We start from the raw sequence: 18,334 nt of genomic DNA, 5'->3' as shown, positions 1-18,334 counted from the left end.
ATCTCTCTCGCCAGATGGCGGAGGAGCCCGGCCCCCTCAGCTATGCTAAGATGGCGGCGGCTACGCGAGGTCCACCCGCCTCGGATCCCACAGACAACTCCATAGCCGACCAGGACTTGGTCCAGCTACATTCTCCAGGTACTGATTACCCCCCGCTGTTACCGGCCATCTCCCCATCCTCCACAGAATCCTTATTGGGTAGAATGGGAACTGGCTGTCCCACTACCCCCATGCTGGATCCGCACACAGGCTGGCTGCTCTCAGTGAGTGAAGCACAGGTGGAGGCCCCAATTCCCACTGACTATCCATCTAGGATGACTGCTTTTTTCCAGACGCTACCTAAAAGCCTAGCCCTGAATGCAGCACAGATTACCTCCTCTATACATGCGAATCTGCAACAGATGGGTATGAGAATGGACAATATTGAGCAGAAGGCTGACCAAGCAGTGCTTAGGATTAACCAGAATTCAGACAGACTCCATGATGTACAGGACCAGTTAGAAACTGCGTTTGCAAAGATCGACGACCTCGAGAACAGATCGAGAAGGTACAACTTTGGAATACGGGGGCTCCCGGAATCAGAAAAAGAGGTGCAGGCTGCAGTGAAATCTCTTATTAAGAACCTAATCCCTGACATTGCTTAACACTGCCTTGAACTGGACAGGGCTCATAGAGCACGTCAGGCCCCTCGCTCAGATGGTTTGCCCAGAGACATCATTGTAAAACCACATATCTAATCAGTTAAGGAGGAGGTGATGAGAAAATCTAGATCTGCTGACAGTCTCACCCTCCATGGACACAAGATTCAGATATTTGCGGACCTCTCTCCATATATGGTCCAGAAGAGGCGTGCACTCAAGCCGTTGCTTCAGGTTCTGATGGACAGAGGAATTACTTACAGATGGTCCTTCCCTCTCCACCTGAACTTTTCTTACAAAACCAAAAGCTTTGGCTTCTCCTCGTTTGCGGAAGAGGAGCGTCTCCTGATCCATCTGGGGCTGTTCCACCTGGACCCCCCTCCTGCACAGGCCAATAGAGGTACCCCCACATCTGCAAAGATGCCCCCACTAGCGAGCATCTGGACCTGGATGAAACATGGTTCCAAGCATACTAAAGAAAATCTACCGCCATGACAATTCTACCCTTCTTTTAGTTTTGTTTTTGCTCCTATTTTTTCTCCTGGTTCGGGACACTGGACTGGGACTGGTCCTCCTTCCCTAGAACTGTTTTGGGATTTGTCCACACCGTCCTGGCGATGATAGTCCATGTTGGACCCGACTTATTTTAGTTTTTTCCGAATTACACTCCCATTTTTATGGACAACCCGGAACGGGACTTGGTAGGGGGGTGGGGAGGGAAGTTCCTATTCCTGACTCCTGGCGGGATTGTTTAAGGATGCCCTGCAGTCCGGTGTTATGTTCTCACCTAGTCTAACATGCAAATTTAGTCGGGGACGAGTTTACTGTTCAATTGTTGAGTTTTTGGAGCCGTCAAGCGGTCTCCTCATCCTGGGGGTTAAGGGTTGGTTTATGGCAGGGGGGTCCAAACTTTTTTCAAAGAGGGCCAGATTTGATGTAGTGAACATGCGTGAGGGCCGATAATTTTGCCTGACATTCTTTGGACCATTAAAATTTGGTCTAAGTGTGTTCGTTTGAGCAACTAATACTCTGCCCAACAAGAATTCTCCCGCCTTTGTGGCTGTGTGTGGTGAAGAGGTGGGCGTGTTATTTGGATATACCGTATTTATTGGCGTATAACGCACACCTTCACTTTACGAGGGAAGTTTCAGGGGGAAAAAAATGTAAATAAAAAATAAAAAAAAAGATGTATATATCCAAATTACCAGGGGGGCCACATTAAAGTGGAACGGGAGCCGCAATTGGCCCCAGGGACGGACTTTGGACATGCCTGGTTTATGGCTTATGCAGAATAGTGTCCCGACAGGAATACACAGTTTTTTCCCCTTGGCTCGGTTTGGAGTAAAACTTTCAGTGTTACAGTGCGGTTGTACAGCTACTGCATGAGGGGACCTGCCTTCTGGCTCTCCAACCCGGGGGGGGGGGGGGGGGGGTCGGTTGGTCTTCAATTGTTGTGCTGAATTCTTTCCCTTTTTGTTCAGGGGCACTCGGTAATTAGGGGATCAAAGGTTTCTTAGTAACCTTCAGTTCTATGTGCAACAGGGTGACGGGGCTGTGGTGGACCCAGTGCATCTCCATTGGTTCAGAAGCACTTTCCGTGTCTTTTGTTCCGTATCCGGTTTCCCTGACACCAGGGAATTCCGGTTCCTCTAGGTCTTGGGGATGGGGGTGGCTAGTCCACTCCACCCCAGGGGGGGGGGGGGGGGGGGGGTGGGGGTCGCACAACACTCAGGGCCTCTGATGACACTTGATGCCCAAGCTTAGGACCTGTTAATTTTACTTATGTGCAACTTCGTTATTGTTCATAATGTGATTGCCGATCTGTCTACCTTTGCTACAATTTGATAGGGTCAGATGGGGGGGGGGAGGGGGGGACAGGCTTGATGCTGGCATGGTCCTTGTTTTAGTTTGTTGATCTAATTTTTTTCCTGTCTTTATTTTGCAGTTTTTTCTGCATGTTTAGATCCATTTGCGTTTCGGTCTCCTTAGAGAAGCAAAAGAGCCAGGTACTCTGTTACCCGTATTACAAATTTATTGGCAACATCAGAGCGACATTAAAAAATAAAAGGCTAACACATTTCGGCGAGAGCCTTAAAGGGGTTGTAAAGGTTTGTTTTTTATTTTCTAAATAGGTTCATTTAAGCTAGTGCATTGTTGGTTCACTTACTTTTTCCTTCAATTTACCTTCTAAATGTTTTTTTTCTTTGTTTTCTTTGTCTGAATTTCTCATTTCCTGTTCCTCCTTAGTAAGGTGTTCAGTAAGCTGTTCTAAATTACTTTCCACCGCTCGGATGATGGTGGAAAGCTTACTGAGGAGAAACAGGAAGTGAGAAATTCAAACAAAGAAAAAAAAAAAATAAGGGAAAAAGGAAAAAAGGTAAGTGAACCAACAATGCACTAGCTTGCCGACCAGCCGCCGCAGTTATACAGCGGCAGGTCGGCTCTGCTGGGCGAGATCACGTAGCTATACGTCATCTCGCCGAGCATCTAATAGGGGCGCGCGTCCCCCGACTCCCGCGATCGCCGCTGGGCACCCGCGATCACTCGTTACAGAGCAAGGACCGGGAGCTGTGTGTGTAAACACACAGCTCCCGGTCCTGTCAGGGGAGAAATGCCTGACCGTCTGTTCATACAATGTATGAACAGCGATCAGTCATTTCCCCTAGTGAGTCCACCCCCCCTACAGTTAGAACACACCCAGGGAACATACTTAACCCCTTCCCCGCCCCCTAGTGTTAACCCCTTCCCTGCCAGTGGCATTTTTATAGTAATCCAATACATTTTTATAGCACTGATCGCTATAAAAATGCCAAAGGTCCCAAAAATGTGTCAAAAGTGTCCGCCATAATGTCGCTATACCAAAAAAAAAAAAAAAAAAAGCTGATCGCCGCCATTACTAGTTAAAAAAAAATAATAAAAATGCCATAAAACTACCCCCTATTTCGTAAACGCTAAAACTTTTGCGCAAACCAAACGCTTATTGCGATTTGTTTTTACGATAAATATGTAGAATACGTATCGGCCTAAACTGAGGAAAAAAAATGTTTTTTTAAATATTTTTGAGGGATATTATAGCAAAAAGTCAAAAAAATAATGTCGCTCTATCTTTGTTTATAGCGCAAAAAACAGAGGTGATCAAATACCAGCAAAAGAAAGCTCTATTTGTGTGGGGGGGGGGGGGGACCAAATTTGTTTGGGAGCCATGTCGCACAACTGCGCAATTGTCAGTTAAAGCGATGCAGTGCCGAATCGCAAAAAGTGCTCTGTTCTTTGACCAGCAATATGGTCCAGGGGGTTGAGTGGTTAAAGGAACCTATTTAGAAAATAAAAGACGAACCTTTACAACCCCTTTAAGCCCCATACACACACGATCAGCTTTCCAGCAGGTTTTTGTCTTCAGGTTTACCAAAACCATCTAATATGAGGTCAAACCTTAAGAGTTTCATTTTGTATGCAATCAGGCAGGCCCTTGCACTACATGGTTTTGGTAAACCTGAAGACAAAAACCTGCAGGGAAACTGATAGTGTGTATGGGGCTTAATAGCATATTACAAACTGGAATAAAACTAACATTTATGCATGTATAGACTCTACCCAGCATAACTAATTGATCCAATTAACTCACTATACAATAAAAAATTATATATGCCTCCATTTTCATATTTATTCAATTCCCCCAATATGCAAATAAAATCATTTTTTTTACATATTTATCAGTAATAAACATTACATGATTACTAGTGATGTACCGATGCTGCCATTGGTGCCGATACTAGGCTTGTCCCCCGAGTACCAAGGGGAGCAAGTCCTGCAAACAGGTTAGTGCAGTATGTACACTACAGTGTCAGCAGAGTATAGACTGCTCTGATACACTAGCACTGTACATTATATACAGACCAGTCTGCACCCTGACACTGTACAACACCATACTAAATGTTATACACACACACAGACACATCTGTATATAAAATGTACAATACAGTGTCAGTGTATAAGTCTGGTCTGTACCCAACGCCCTGTACTGTGCCCTCATAACCCCGTGCTGTGCCCACCCTTTGTTGCCGCCTCCTCCTTTCCACCACCAGCTTTCACCTCTGCCCCCATGTCTCCCAATTGCCCCCCATCCTCTCCCCCCCCCCCCCATGATCACAGCCATTTCCATCCCAACTCTCTCATCCCACAATCCTATTTCACCCCACCCTCAACTACCCTGTCCTCATCCCAGCCTCACCCAACAACCCCAAACCACCCCCTTACCCACACGAGTTGTGGGTAATTGGTTTTGGGGAGTATTTTTTCCAAAAAGTACTCGGTGTTAAAAAAAAAAAAAAGAAAAAAAAAAAAAGAAGTATTAGTGCATCCCTAATAACTACACATTTTCATTTATATCAACTACAGCCAAATTCTGAAAAGTCCTACATGAGTGCAAAAAATGTTAAACTTACGACATTCTATATTAAAAAGTTTCAAATATAACTAGAAAGGCAAAACTTTTTTCAGAAGCTTTGGATAGAGTGGCAAGGAATTAGAACTTGTCTGCAGTCTGTGCCTTCCATTAGAGAGATTCACCCTCCCCATTTATACAGTTTACCATTCTCATCTAAAGCAAAAAGTAAAATAAAAATTTGGGGTTGATACCAGAACAGGATGGGGGGGACGGGACTCCTCCCATGGGGACAATAGTTCTTGTGACCCTAGTGGCACCCTGGGATTTTCCTCACTTTTGGCTATGGGACAGGAAGCGAATGGAAATCTCCCCAATGGGGCACAGATTGCAAAAAAAAAAAAAAAACAACAAGTCATTCCTCGCTTTATTCTATACAAAATGAAAAAAAATGAAAACAAATACAAAATATTAAAGCATCTTTGAGGGTGTATGACAGCACCTTTGTAAATACAAAAAGCATCACCATACCACATTTAACGCCAATGGAAGAACCAAGAGCTTCAAACTGTTCAGAAATCTGAAAAGCCAGTTCCCTAGTTGGTGTCAGAACCAAAGCATACAGCCTCTGAGGACCTTCAAGCAAGGTTTGAAGAATAGGTAATGCAAAGGCACCCGTCTTTCCAGAGCCAGTTTCAGCCAAACCAATAATGTCACGACCTGTAATAAAGTAAAATAAAAATTCTAATTGAGTCAATAACTGTCAGTTAGTCAACAACAAGCACTACCATTCAAAGGAAGTATATAGCAAGAAGCACAGAGTTGTAATGTTCAGAAACACAAGTACACAAAGAAATTTTATTTCTACATTATATGCATTTACTTTCATTAAATATAGTGTACATACAGTCTAACTCAAGCTATGACATACTTTAGGTAGCAGATTTTGATCTGCATTATGTAGCTTAGCCAAGTTTTAAAATTAACCTGCATTTAAGGAAGCCAAGGAAAAAGTTGACTTTGATTATACACCCCCCACTAAAATGCACTTCACCTATCACTGCCCTGCCACTCTGTTTAGCAATGAGCAGCCCTAGGTAAGCTCTAAAAAAAACTTGGCGCTAACAGATTTCTAAGGGATTCTCTTGTCCTAACAAGCCAAGCAACAGCATCATCACATGGGAGAAAAGAGAACGAGCATCCTGATGGAGACACCTTGCTGAGTGTGGCTCAGATGTGAATTTTCTGAATAGAAGTGGAATTTTGAATAAAAGTGGAAGAGTTAAAAACCAGGAGTTTAAAACAGAGTTAAAGCGGGAGTTCACCCATTTAAAAAAAAAAAAAAATCTCCCCTTAGCTTCCTGCTCGTTCGGTCTAGGGGAATCGGCTATTTATATTAAAATATGTGCAGTACTTACCCGTTTTCGAGCTGCATCTTCTTCCGTCGCTTCCGGGTATGGATCTTCGGGAGCGGGCGTTCCTTCTTGATTGACATTCTTCCGAGAGGCTTCCGACGGTCGCATCCATCGCGTCACTCGTAGCCGAAAGAAGCCGAACGTCGGTGCGGCTCTATACTGCGCCTGCGCACCGACGTTCGGCTTCTTTCGGAAAATCGTCGCAGGCGCAGTATAGAGCCGCACCGACGTTCGGCTTCTTTCGGCTACGAGTGACGCGATGGATGCGACCGTCGGAAGCCTCTCGGAAACCTGTCAATCAAGAAGGAACGCCCATTCCCGAAGCCCATACCCGGAAGCGACGGAGAGGATGCGTCTCGTAAACGGGTAAGTACTGCACATATTTTAAAATAAATAGCCGATTCCCCTAGTAATAACGAGCAGGAATCTAAGGGGGAAAAGTGCCCTCTAAGGGTGAACCCCCGCTTTAAGACAGGAGTCTTCTAAAACTGTAAGTATCATCTTAATCTTCATACAAGTAATTAGATTGTAACTGGGAAATGAGTGCTAGCAGGGTTGAAGGTTTTGCTCAGTGCACAGTGCGTCACATGTATGCAAAACTGGTGCAACAGCTCCAGGATGGATACTGCTGTGACAGATGTGAGCAGGTTGCCCTTCTGGAAGCTCGCATTAGAGATCTGGAGGAGCAAGTTGCAACACTGGGTAGAAATAACAACCTTGAAAGGGGTCCTCTGCGCTCTGAGCAGGTGGTCAGTAAGGTTGATGTGGAGGGTGGATGGGCAAGTCAGGATTATCAGATAGGGGGATGGGTTAATGTAGTTCGAGGGAGTGGAAGGGGCGTGAAGAAAGGGGAGGCCAGTTCTGTATTTGTACATCAAAACAAATTTGCCAAGTTGGGTGATGATGTGGAGGTGGCAAACACAGTGGTGGCAGCCCTAGATGTTACTGCTACCCCTAACAGCCGGGAGAGCAACCCATCTAGTAGAGGTGGGGAGGGGAGTGCAGGTAGGCCTAGACAGTTGGTGGTAATAGGGGATTCTATAATCAGAAGGACTGATAGAATAATTTGTCGCCAGGATCGCCTCAACCAAATGGTTTGCTGTCTCCCTGGTGCCAGGGTTCGGCATGTGGTGGACCGGGTGGATAAATTACTGGGAGGGGCTGGGCATGACCCAGCTGTCTTGGTTACACGTTGGAACCAATGACAGTATACATGGAAGGTGGAGGCTCCTTAAGAATCAATTTAAAGAACTAGGCTGCAAGATGAAGGGAAGGACCTCCAAGGTGATATTCTCCGAAATATTGCTTGTGCCATGCGCAACACAGGAAAGGCAGGGGGAGATTAGAGAGCTGAATGCATGGCTTAAGACCTGGTGTAGGAAGGAGGGATTTGGGTTTCTAGAGCACTGGGCTGACTTTTCATTGGGGTGCAACCTATATGCTAAAGACGGTTTGCACTTGAATGGAAGGGGGTCTGCTGTGCTGGGGGAGAGGTTTATGGGAATGCTGGAGGAGTATTTAAACTACACTTGAGGGGGAGGGTGAACTAGAATTACATCGGGTACACAGGTCAGTTAGGGGTCAGACATTAATGGGGAGTGGAATGGGGATAGATGGGGGGGGGAGGGTTATGGAAGGTGACAAGAAAGTTCCCATGTTGCAAACAGCCATTGGAAATTATAGTGCCATTTGTACTTCTATAAGTTATATGAAAAACACCAGAGAAAAATGTAACAATACATTTAAGTGTTTGTTCACCAATGCCAGAAGTCTGCCAAGCAAAACAGGCGAGTTGGAAGCTCTGGTGCATGAGGAGAGCTATGATGTAATCGGTATTGCTGAAACTTGGCTTCAATCCTCACATGACTGGGCTATTAATATTCCTGGCTATGCTCTCTTTCAGAAAGACAGGGTAAAAAAGGAAAGGTGGCGGGGTCTGTCTCTGTGAGAAGTGACCTCAAAGCAAGCGTGAAAGAGAACCTGGTTGATGGAGAGTGTGATGAGGCTGAAGCATTATGGGTGGAACTGCATACAGATGTGCGTAGTTCAAAGTTAATCATTGGAGTTTGTTATAGACCACCCAATGTTAATGAGGAGGTGGAGACTCAGCTCCTTGCACAGATGGAAAGGGCTGCAAGGGCTGGGACGGTGATAATAATGGGGGATTTTAACTACCCAGAAATTGACTGGAATAATGGCATTGCTGGGACAGTTAACCCCCCTGACGGTAAACCCGAGCGTGACTCGGGGTTGGTTTTACATGTTAGGATCGGTAAACCCGAGTCACGCTCGGGCTGGACGGGCTTACCTTTCGCTGGATCCACAGGCTTGGTTTACTCACCTTGTCCCTGGATCCAGCGATGCCACCCGCTGTGTGAGCGAGCGGGACCTCCTCGCTCGATTCACAGTCCCCGTGTGACGCCGATCTCCGTTCCCTGCGACGTTACGACGCACGGGGACGGAGAACGGCGCCAAATTCAAAAAAGTAAACAAACACATTACATACAGTATACTGTAATCTTATAGATTACAGTACTGTATGTAAAAAATACACACCCCCCTTGTCCCTAGTGGTCTGCCCAGTGCCCTGCATGTACTTTTATATAATAAAAAATGTAATTTCTGCCTAAAAACTGTAGATTGTCCAAAAGTGTCCCTTTATGTCAAAAATGGTTTTAGATCAGCTAGAAAACAGCGATAATAAATTATAATCACTTGCAGAAATGTGCGATAGCGATTTGCGGGGAAATTCGTCATAAAAAAAATAAAATAATGACAGCGACAATTCTGCAACTGCAAATTTCAGTGATTTTGAGTTGATTACATTATTGAATAATTTTTATTATAATTATATTATTATTTGTTATAATTATTTATAATTATTTATTATAATTTATAATTTTGTTTTAAAAAAAAAATCATACCCGGGATGCCTACAAGACTCTTGCTTGGTCAGATTTAAGTGAGTTATTTCTAAAAATTACAGGCCTACAGTATAAAACGCCAATTTCCTTGCAAAATAAATGTACCGCTTTTGGTACGTAATTCCAGACAGAATCATACCGCCAGGGAGGTTAAAGGACAACAATTTAGAAACCTATTGCAGGACAATTTTATGGTCCAGTTTATTGAGGCCCCAACTAGGAATGATGCTCTGTTGGACCTGGTAATCTCAAACCATGCAGAGCTTATTACTAATGTTCAGATAAAGGAACACCTGGGTAGCAGTGATCATAACATGATTTCATTTAATGTTAACTATAAGCAAGAAATTCATACAGGAAAGATAAAAACACTCAATTTCAAGAGAGCAAATTTTCCATGGATGAGGGCTGCTCTCCAGGACTTAGACTGGGAGGGACTATTGGCACCGATGAACACAGAACAGAAATGGGAATTCTTCAATAAGACAGTTTATGAACTCACTACAAAAGTATATTCCCATGGGCAATAAGTTTAAAAGGCTAAAAATAAAACCTATGTGGCTCACGGTCAAAGTTAAAAAAGCTATAAACAATAAGAAAATAGCTTTTAAAAAATATAAAAATGAAGGAACACTAGTGTTGTTTAAATGTTACAAATAATATAACAGGATATGTAAAAAGGGAATCAAGGATGCAAAAATTCAAAACGAACGACAGATTGCAAAAGATAGGACAAACCCCAAAAAAATTCTTTAAATATATTAATAGTAAAAAGGTGAAGTCTGAGCATGTAGGCCCCTTACAAAATAATCTAGAGTGGGTGACTGGGGACAAAGAAGGCAAATATATTAAATGCTTTCTTCAGCTCTGTGTATACAAAGGAGCATGGGGGAGGGGCTCATGTCCAAAATGGGTGTGGGAGTGACACAGCCCCAAATCCAAAAGTCATATGGTCCAGAAATATTTAAACAGAATAAAAGGTGGATAAAACACCTGGACCAGATGGCATCCACCCACGGATCCTTAAAGGAATTGAGCTCTGTAATTTCAAAGCCATTGTATCTAATATTTAGGGACATATTAATGACAGGAATAGTACCACTGGATTGGCGTAGAGCCATCCATATTTAAAAAAGGGAACAAAGTCTTTGCCAAGTAACTATAGACCTGTTAGTTTAACTTCTATAGTTGGGAAGATACTGGAACATTTAATAAAAGACCACATGAATATCTAAGCAGCAGACAGCATGGATTCATGAAAGACAGAAGTTGTCAGACAAACCTGATTTCCTTTTATGAAGAGGTAAGTAAAACCTTGGACAGAGGAATGGCTGTGGACGTGATATACTTGGATTTTGCAAAAGCGTTCGATACAGTTCCGCACACATGGCTCATGTGTGAGGTAAGGTCTACAGCAGGGGTGGCAAACACAAGGCCCGCGGGCCGAATCCGGCCCGCCAGACCTTGCCATATGGCCCGCGCAACGGCCCGTCCATTGCCACTAGTGGTGCAACGGATCGTGACCGATCCGTGATTCGCGGAGCGCACCGCTGCCTTGGCCTTAGGAAAGGCCGCGGCTTCGGCCTAGCTCCGGAGCGGTCGGCCATCTTGGTACACCTGGCTCCTATGATGGACGTCCCAGAGATCCAATCCCGGGACCGCGGGACGTGTGACGTCCATCATAGGCGCCGAAGACTCCAGAAGGCGGCAATTACAAGCCTCCTCCACAGCATGCACATTGCACTGTAAAGATCCCGGCTCGGATGGCTGGCTCTCCCCTCCTCCCCTCCTTTCTGGCTGGCTGCCTGCCGTGACAAATGATGGGTGTATGTCAGGTAGGTCCATGCATGTCAGGTAGGTGAGGTCAGTGTATGTCAGGTAGGTCTATGTATATCAGGTAGGTCCATGTATGTCAGGTAGGTCCATGTATGTCAGGTAGGTCCATGTATGTCAGGTAGGTCCATGTATGTCAGGTAGGTCCATGTATGTCAGGTAGGTGAAGTCAGTGTATGTCAGGTAGGTCTATGCATGTCAGGAAGGTCCATGTATGTCAGGTAGGTCCATGTATGTCAGGTAGGTGAGGTCAGTGTATGTCAGATAGGTGAGGTCAGTCTATGTCAGGTAGGTGAAGTAATTGTGTATGTCAGGTAGGCCCATGTATGTCAGGTAGCCCATCCCATCTCATTCCATCCCATCCTACCCCATCTCATCCTATCCCATCCCACTCCACCCCCACCCCATCCCATCTAATCCCACCCCATCCCATCCCAGGGTGGATGGGAGGATGGAAGGAGAGTGGAGCATGCAGAGGTCAGATATTGCACACGGTCCATAGCATACTCCTGTATCCTGCATTTCGTATGCAGCAAACTCCTGAACCCTGCGCTCCATAAAACCAGTCTTACAGATACAACCAGCCCTTTGAGGTAAACCATACTGCTAATGCGGCCCCCGATGAATTTGAGTTTGCCACCCCTGGTCTACAGGATTGGATATATCAGTTTGTTTGTAAATGGATAAAAAACTGGCTAAAAGACAGAATTCAGAGAGTCGTGGTAAATGATTCTTACTCTGAATGGTCAAAGGTTATCAGTATTGTACCCCAAGGTTCAGTGCTGGGACCCTTACTTTTTATTATCTTTAAAAATTATATTGGGTCTGAGATCAAAAGTAACATTTCTGTCTTTGCAGATGACACCAAGCTATGCAGTGGAATAACATCCTTACAGGATGTCTCCAATTTACAAGCCGACCTCAATGCTCTGTCTGATTGGGCGACTATGTGGCAGATGAGGTTTAATGTTGAGAAATGTAAAGTTATGCACTTGGGGGCTAAGAATATGCATGCATCATACATACTAGGGGGAAGAACAACTGGGGGGATCTGTAGTGGAGAAGGATCTTGGGGTTTTGGTAGATCATAAGCTCAATAATGGCATGCAATGCCAAGCTGCGGTTTCCAAAGCGAGCAAAGTTCTTTCTTGTATTAAGAGAGGTATGGACTCCAGAGAGAGATATCATTTTGGCCCTGTACAAATCATTAGCAAGACCTCATCTGGAATATGCAGTTCAGTTTTGGGCCCCAGTTCTCAAAAAGGATATCGGAGAACTGGAGAAAGTACAATGAAGGGCAACCAAACCGATAAGAGGAATGGAGGAGCTCAGCTATGAGGAAAGATTAGAGGAACTGAATGTATTCACTCTTGAGAAGAGGAGAATAAGGGGGGATATGTTCAAATATATGGGGTCCATATAGTGAACTTGGTGTTGAGTTATTCACTTTACGGTCAACTCTAAGGACAAGGGGGCACTCTTTACGTCTAGAGGAAAAGAGATCTCATCTCCAAATACGGAAAGGTTTCTTCACAGTAAGAGCTGTGAAAATGTGGAACAGACTCCCTCCAGACGTGGTTCTGGCCAGCTCAGTAGATTGCTTTAAGAAAGGCCTGGATTCTTTTCTAAACGTACAGAATATATGCTTTAAGAAAGGCCTGGATTCTTTTCTAAACGTACAGAATATAACTGAGTACTAACATTTATAGGTAAAGTTGATCCAGGGTAAATCCGATTGCCTCGGGGGATCAGGAAGGAATTTTTTTCCCCTGCTGTAGCAAATTGGATCATGCTCTGCTGGGGTTTTTTGCCTTCCTCTGGATCAACTGTGGGTATGGAGTTGGGTGTATGGGATTGTATTGTGTTTTTTATTTTGTTTGTTTATTTATTTATTTTTTGTGGTTGAACTGGATGGACTTCTGTCTTTTTTCAACCTGACTAACTATGTAACCTTAACAAATCAAGGAGTTTTACCCTTCTGAGCAAAGCACAGGTTTGGCGTGGGCTTTACTCTAGGCATTGATCAGGTAGCATTATTAAACCCAAAGTCAAAAATTTTTTGGTTAAACAAAAGTCTTTATTGGAATACAGTGTATACCAGAGTTTGACAAATTTGCTTGGAATCTAGGAGCCAGCTAAAAAAGTTAGGAGCCAGAAAACGCACCCCGTCCCGACGATCTTGCGAGCAGAAGCAAACACATACGTGAGCAGCGCCCGAATATGTTAACGGTGTTCAAACCACACATGCAAGGTATCGCCGCGATTGGTAGAGCGAGAGCAATAATTCTAGCCATAGACCTCCTCTGTAACTCAAAACATGCAACCTGTAGATTTTTTTAAACGTCGCCTATGAAGATTTTAAAGGGTAAAAGTTTGTCGGCATTCCATGAGCGGACGCAATTTTGAAGCGTGACATGTTGGGCATGAATTTACTCGGCATAACATTATCTTTCATAATATTAAAAAAAATGGGGATAACTTTACTGTTGTCTTATTTTTTAATTAAAAAAGGTGTCATTTTTTCCCAAAAAAGTGCGCTTGTAACACCGCTGCGCAAATACGGTGTGATAGAAAGTATTGCAACGATCGCCATTTTATTCTCTAGGGTGTTAGGATAAAAAATAAATATAATGTTTGGGGGTTCTAATTAGAGGGAGCAAGATGGCAGTGAAAATAGTGAAAAATGACATTAGAATTGCTGTTTAACGGGGGGGGGCGTGGCCTGGACATGGCTGAGTGAAGCTGCTTTACACCAGAGCTCCCGGCCTGATCCCCTGTTTTCGGCCAAATATATAATAATACCGGCATGAACACTGCCAAAAGATACGGGACAAGAGCAGCAACAAGGGGGACCCCGGCGGGGAAGATCTCAGGAGATATCCAGAGATATTTTAAGACTCTACAGGAGCCGCCCCTGGATTCCGGCCTACTTGAGCCACGAGGCCCCGCACAACCAGACGGAGAAACCCCACGAGAACAGGAGCTGGAGGCTGGGGGATCGGAGGACTGGATGACCTTTCCACATCAGCCCCCGGAGAATAATTTACAAAGCGACATGTCGTCCGCTCAGACCCCGGAGCTCGCTGGCCTACATCCGGATGTGAGAGCCATACTGCAGGCCTTACCAACCAGAACCGACATTGAGGCCCTGATCCTCCGCCTAGAGGAAACCCACAGGCGAGACATCCAGGAGGTACGGGGGGAGGTCTCGACACTGACCGACCAGGTCACCTCGGGAGAGGAAACTGTTTCCTCGTTGGCAGACCGCGTAGCGGCGTTGGAGCAAGCCCGGGACCGTCACCAGGAGGCCGCCATCTCGTTACAGCTCCACCTGGAGGATGTAGAAGACAGGAGCCGCCGTAATAATCTGCGGCTCCGTGGCATCCCTGAACCCGAAGGGGGGGAAGATGTAGGAGCCAGGGTCCTGAGCATCTTCAGGCTGGTCCTGGAGGACCCGGAGGCGGAGGTAGTGGTGGACAGAGCGCACAGGGCGCTGGGGCCCAAACCGGCGGATCAAGACAGGCCGCGGGACGTGGTATGCCGCCTACACCGCTATGGTCAAAAGGAAGACATCCTGCGGCGGGCATGGGACCTGGGAGACCTCGATGTAGACGGGGCCCAAGTACGTATCCTCCCGGATCTCTCAAGGGCGACCCTGCGCCGAAGAGCCATGTTACGGCCTGTGCTGGACCTGGCCAGGCGAACAGGCCACACGTATCGCTGGGGCTATCCGCTGGCGGTCACCTTTCGCAAGGACAACACTGCCTTCTCGCTGCAGAGCCGATCCAGGTACCGGACTGGCTACAGTTTATCCCCCGCCAAACTGGCCGTTCTGGCGCTGCGGCCTATCGGGGCCCCCAGATGCAGAGGCCTCAGAGGGGCAGGAGGAGACGCCATTCTGCGCGAGGTGGAGCGGGACGTGAGTAGGCCGTAGGCCGTACAGTTGACTTCCCCCCCTCTGCTCTGTTATCCACTGCCCGCAAGTTGCCCGCACCGCGGAATCCCCCCCGGGGATCCGTTCCGATACCCCTTGATGACCCCCGATCCCCCCCCCCCCCCGACGGACTGTGTAATGGTTACATGCACTGTGACTCCCCCTGGGTTTGATCCCCGCTGCCCCCCCCTTCCCGGCCCTCGGTTTCGCCTCCCTCTGCACCCCCATTTCGGATGCCCGGTGGGTGGATGGCACTGGACGCCTGTGTCCGATGATCCCCCCCCCCCTGACTGACCACGAACTGGGGATATCCCCCCTTAATGACCCCCGCAGCATGGCAGACTCAGGTGGCCCGGATGTGGGGACTCCCGGCCGGGATGTCCCCGTTGACGCTTTGGGGAGGGACCCCCCACCAGTTGGCCTGGACTACACGATACGGAGCCACCGCAGGGGCTGTATATGCCCCCCTGGAGGAGAACTGCCACGTGTGGGGTCGGGAGGTTGATGTGGATGGTGGCGCCTGGTGGGGGGAGAACCGTTGCTGCTGGAGACGCAGGGTCCGGTAGTCAGGACGTTGGCAACTGGCACCCCCTGGGCTTTGAGGCCTTGCCTCCGGGGTAGGGGGCTCTCTCACGGACGTGGGGGCTTTGTTGGGAGGGGGAGGGATTCCCGAGGGGCCTGAGAAGGAAAGTCTGGGGGCACCCCCTCTGGGGACCCCTGGACAACACAGGGACAATTCACTTTGTCATGGTCCCTCCTGAGGATGCAGAACTAGACGCTGTGAAGAGGCAACCAGGGTTGTTATATAAGGGACCATTCATACCTACCTATCGTACTATGGCCCGATCCCCGGGAGGGGGGCTGACCTGGCATGGGGTTGGTGGGGTGGGGAGCGGGTTCTGGGTTGGAGGGCCGGGCAGTATCGGTCACAGGGGGTTGGGGATTTTGATCTCATGGCCTTATGGGTAACGTAACGTCCCAATTGCATTGTATGCGCTGTTTGCATTGTTATGTTCTCTGCACTTAAATGTTTTAATTATTGAAAGTCCTGCAATTATAGATACATATAGTATATGATGTCGGTTACAGATTTGACCTTTTTTCATAATACATGTTTTGGCCGGGGATGGGTGGAGAGGGTCGGGGGCTCGCTCTCGGCCTCTGTTTAGCCCACCTTCCCCACTTAGGAAGACACTCGGTGCTCGGGATACTCCCGAAGAGTGTAGACAGCCAATCTTGGCTACCTTAGTATTCTTTATCTGGAGGCCCCACCTGGAGCCTGCCATCTGAACTTGCTTTCCTCTTCTATCTACTCTCCCTCTCCCTTTTCTACCCACTACCTAACCCTGCCTTTCCCATTCCTCCTCCCCACTTCAATAGCCTAGGGCATCGAATACGTGGCCCAAATCGTAGCGCCGGTCAGCTTTTCCTGATCCCCCACTTCTACACCCCCCCTGCTGCACGAGCATGGACACCCTTACCGTAGTTTCGCTTAATGTGAAGGGCCTGAACACGCCCGAAAAAAGGCGTATGGTGTTACAAGACATGCGCCGCATGGGAGCGGATGTCGTCCTCTTACAGGAGACACACTTTAAAGAAAGTAGACTACCATTCCTGCAAAACAGATTTTACCCGATAGCACATCACTCTCAGTACTCGGAGGCCAAATCTAGGGGAGTGTCCATATTGATCTCGGTGAGAGTACCGTGGACGCCCATGGATGCTCTGACGGACAGGGAGGGACGCTTCCTCTTCCTGAAGGGCAAGGTAGGAGAAAAGACGGTGACACTAGCTAACTTTTACGCCCCAAATACCCAACAGGACGTATTTCTTAGGAAGCGGCTGAGACAGCTTGGCCGCTTCACAGAGGGCCAATTGATAGTGGGGGGGGACCTGAATGCCGCCCTAATTCCGACCGAAGACACATCCACGGGAACAACAGCCCTGACGCGTGACACTCTTAAACGGATTGACGCCTCCCTGCACAACATGCAACTAGTTGACGCCTGGCGGCTTCTACACCCTGGAGAAAGGGACTATACCTTTTTTTCTAAACCCCACCAGGTGTATTCGAGACTCGACTATTTTCTTCTACCCCACGGACAACTAGACGCGATCCGGGAGGCCGCTATTGGGTCAATTACGTGGTCGGACCACGCCCCGATCACTCTGAAGTACTCAATTTTTGACAAGACGAGGGACCAGAGACCAGTATGGAGGTTGAATGAGAGTCTCCTACAGAATACCGAAGTTATGACAGAGGTGGTGAGAGAACTGGGACACTACTTCTCCACCAACATAACACCTGACAGCGACGTGGGGGTAGTGTGGGAAGCCCATAAAGCGGTAGTACGTGGACTTTTGATCAAACACGGCGCGCGCCTCAAAAAGAAACGTATGGCACAACTGAACCTGCTTTTGGACAAATTACAGACATTAGAAACGACGCACAAGGTGACACCGAACAGACAGTCAGGAGCAGAACTCGATGTAGTTCGTACTCAGATAACAGACCTATTACACTTTAAGGCCAAAGCGGCGCTGCAAACATGCCGACGTTTCACCTACGAGTCAGGTAATAAATGTGGTAGGCTGCTAGCCAACACTCTACGCGCGCGTCGCCTGGCCTCATACGTACCCCATGTGCTATCCCCGGGAGGACAGAAACAATCCACTCCCCAACAAATTACGCGAGAATTCCGCCGATACTACAGCTCCCTTTACAACCTGACAAAGCCCCCTCCTGCACAGGAGGAGATGAGAACATATATCTCTGAATCCCTAATGCCCTCCCTGTCGCCTGAGGCACGGGAAAGTCTGGAAGACCCCATTACCCTCCCTGAGATACAGGGGGCACTGAAGTCAGCCAAACCAGGGAAAGCCCCTGGTCCAGACGGCCTTACAGTGGCATACTACAGAACACTGCTCCCATCAGTGGGCCAACATTTAGTGAGACTGTTCAATGAACTAGGATCAGGGAAATCCTTTCATGTCACCACACTACAGGCTCAAATTTCTGTAATCCCAAAAGAGGGAAAGGACCCTACTAACTGCGGAAGCTACCGCCCCATCTCCCTCCATAACACTGATCTCAAGCTATACACCAAAGTTTTAGCCTCCAGGCTACAGAGCCACCTCCCCCACTTAATACACTTGGATCAGGTGGGTTTTGTACCCACTAGGGAGGCCCGTGACAACACGGTAAA

At 47.2% G+C, this 18,334-nt stretch overlaps 1 protein-coding gene across 2 annotated transcripts in view; it reads right to left on the bottom strand.

The window, feature by feature from the left end:
• DDX47 (DEAD-box helicase 47) overlaps window positions 1–18,334 on the bottom strand; it is a 502,328-nt gene that overhangs the window by 403,432 nt on the left and 80,562 nt on the right. For both annotated transcript variants that reach the window (XM_040359586.1, XM_040359587.1), the window contains exon 3: window positions 5,554–5,742. In XM_040359586.1, the coding sequence (XP_040215520.1) occupies window positions 5,554–5,742 (189 nt within the window). The remainder of the gene's footprint in view (window positions 1–5,553; window positions 5,743–18,334) is intronic.

This window comes from Rana temporaria, chromosome 7, assembly GCF_905171775.1.
Source record: "Rana temporaria chromosome 7, aRanTem1.1, whole genome shotgun sequence".
NCBI lineage: Eukaryota > Metazoa > Chordata > Amphibia > Anura > Ranidae > Rana > Rana temporaria.
Note: the sequence above shows the minus strand (reverse complement) of the source record. Positions and strands in the feature narration are given on the sequence as shown.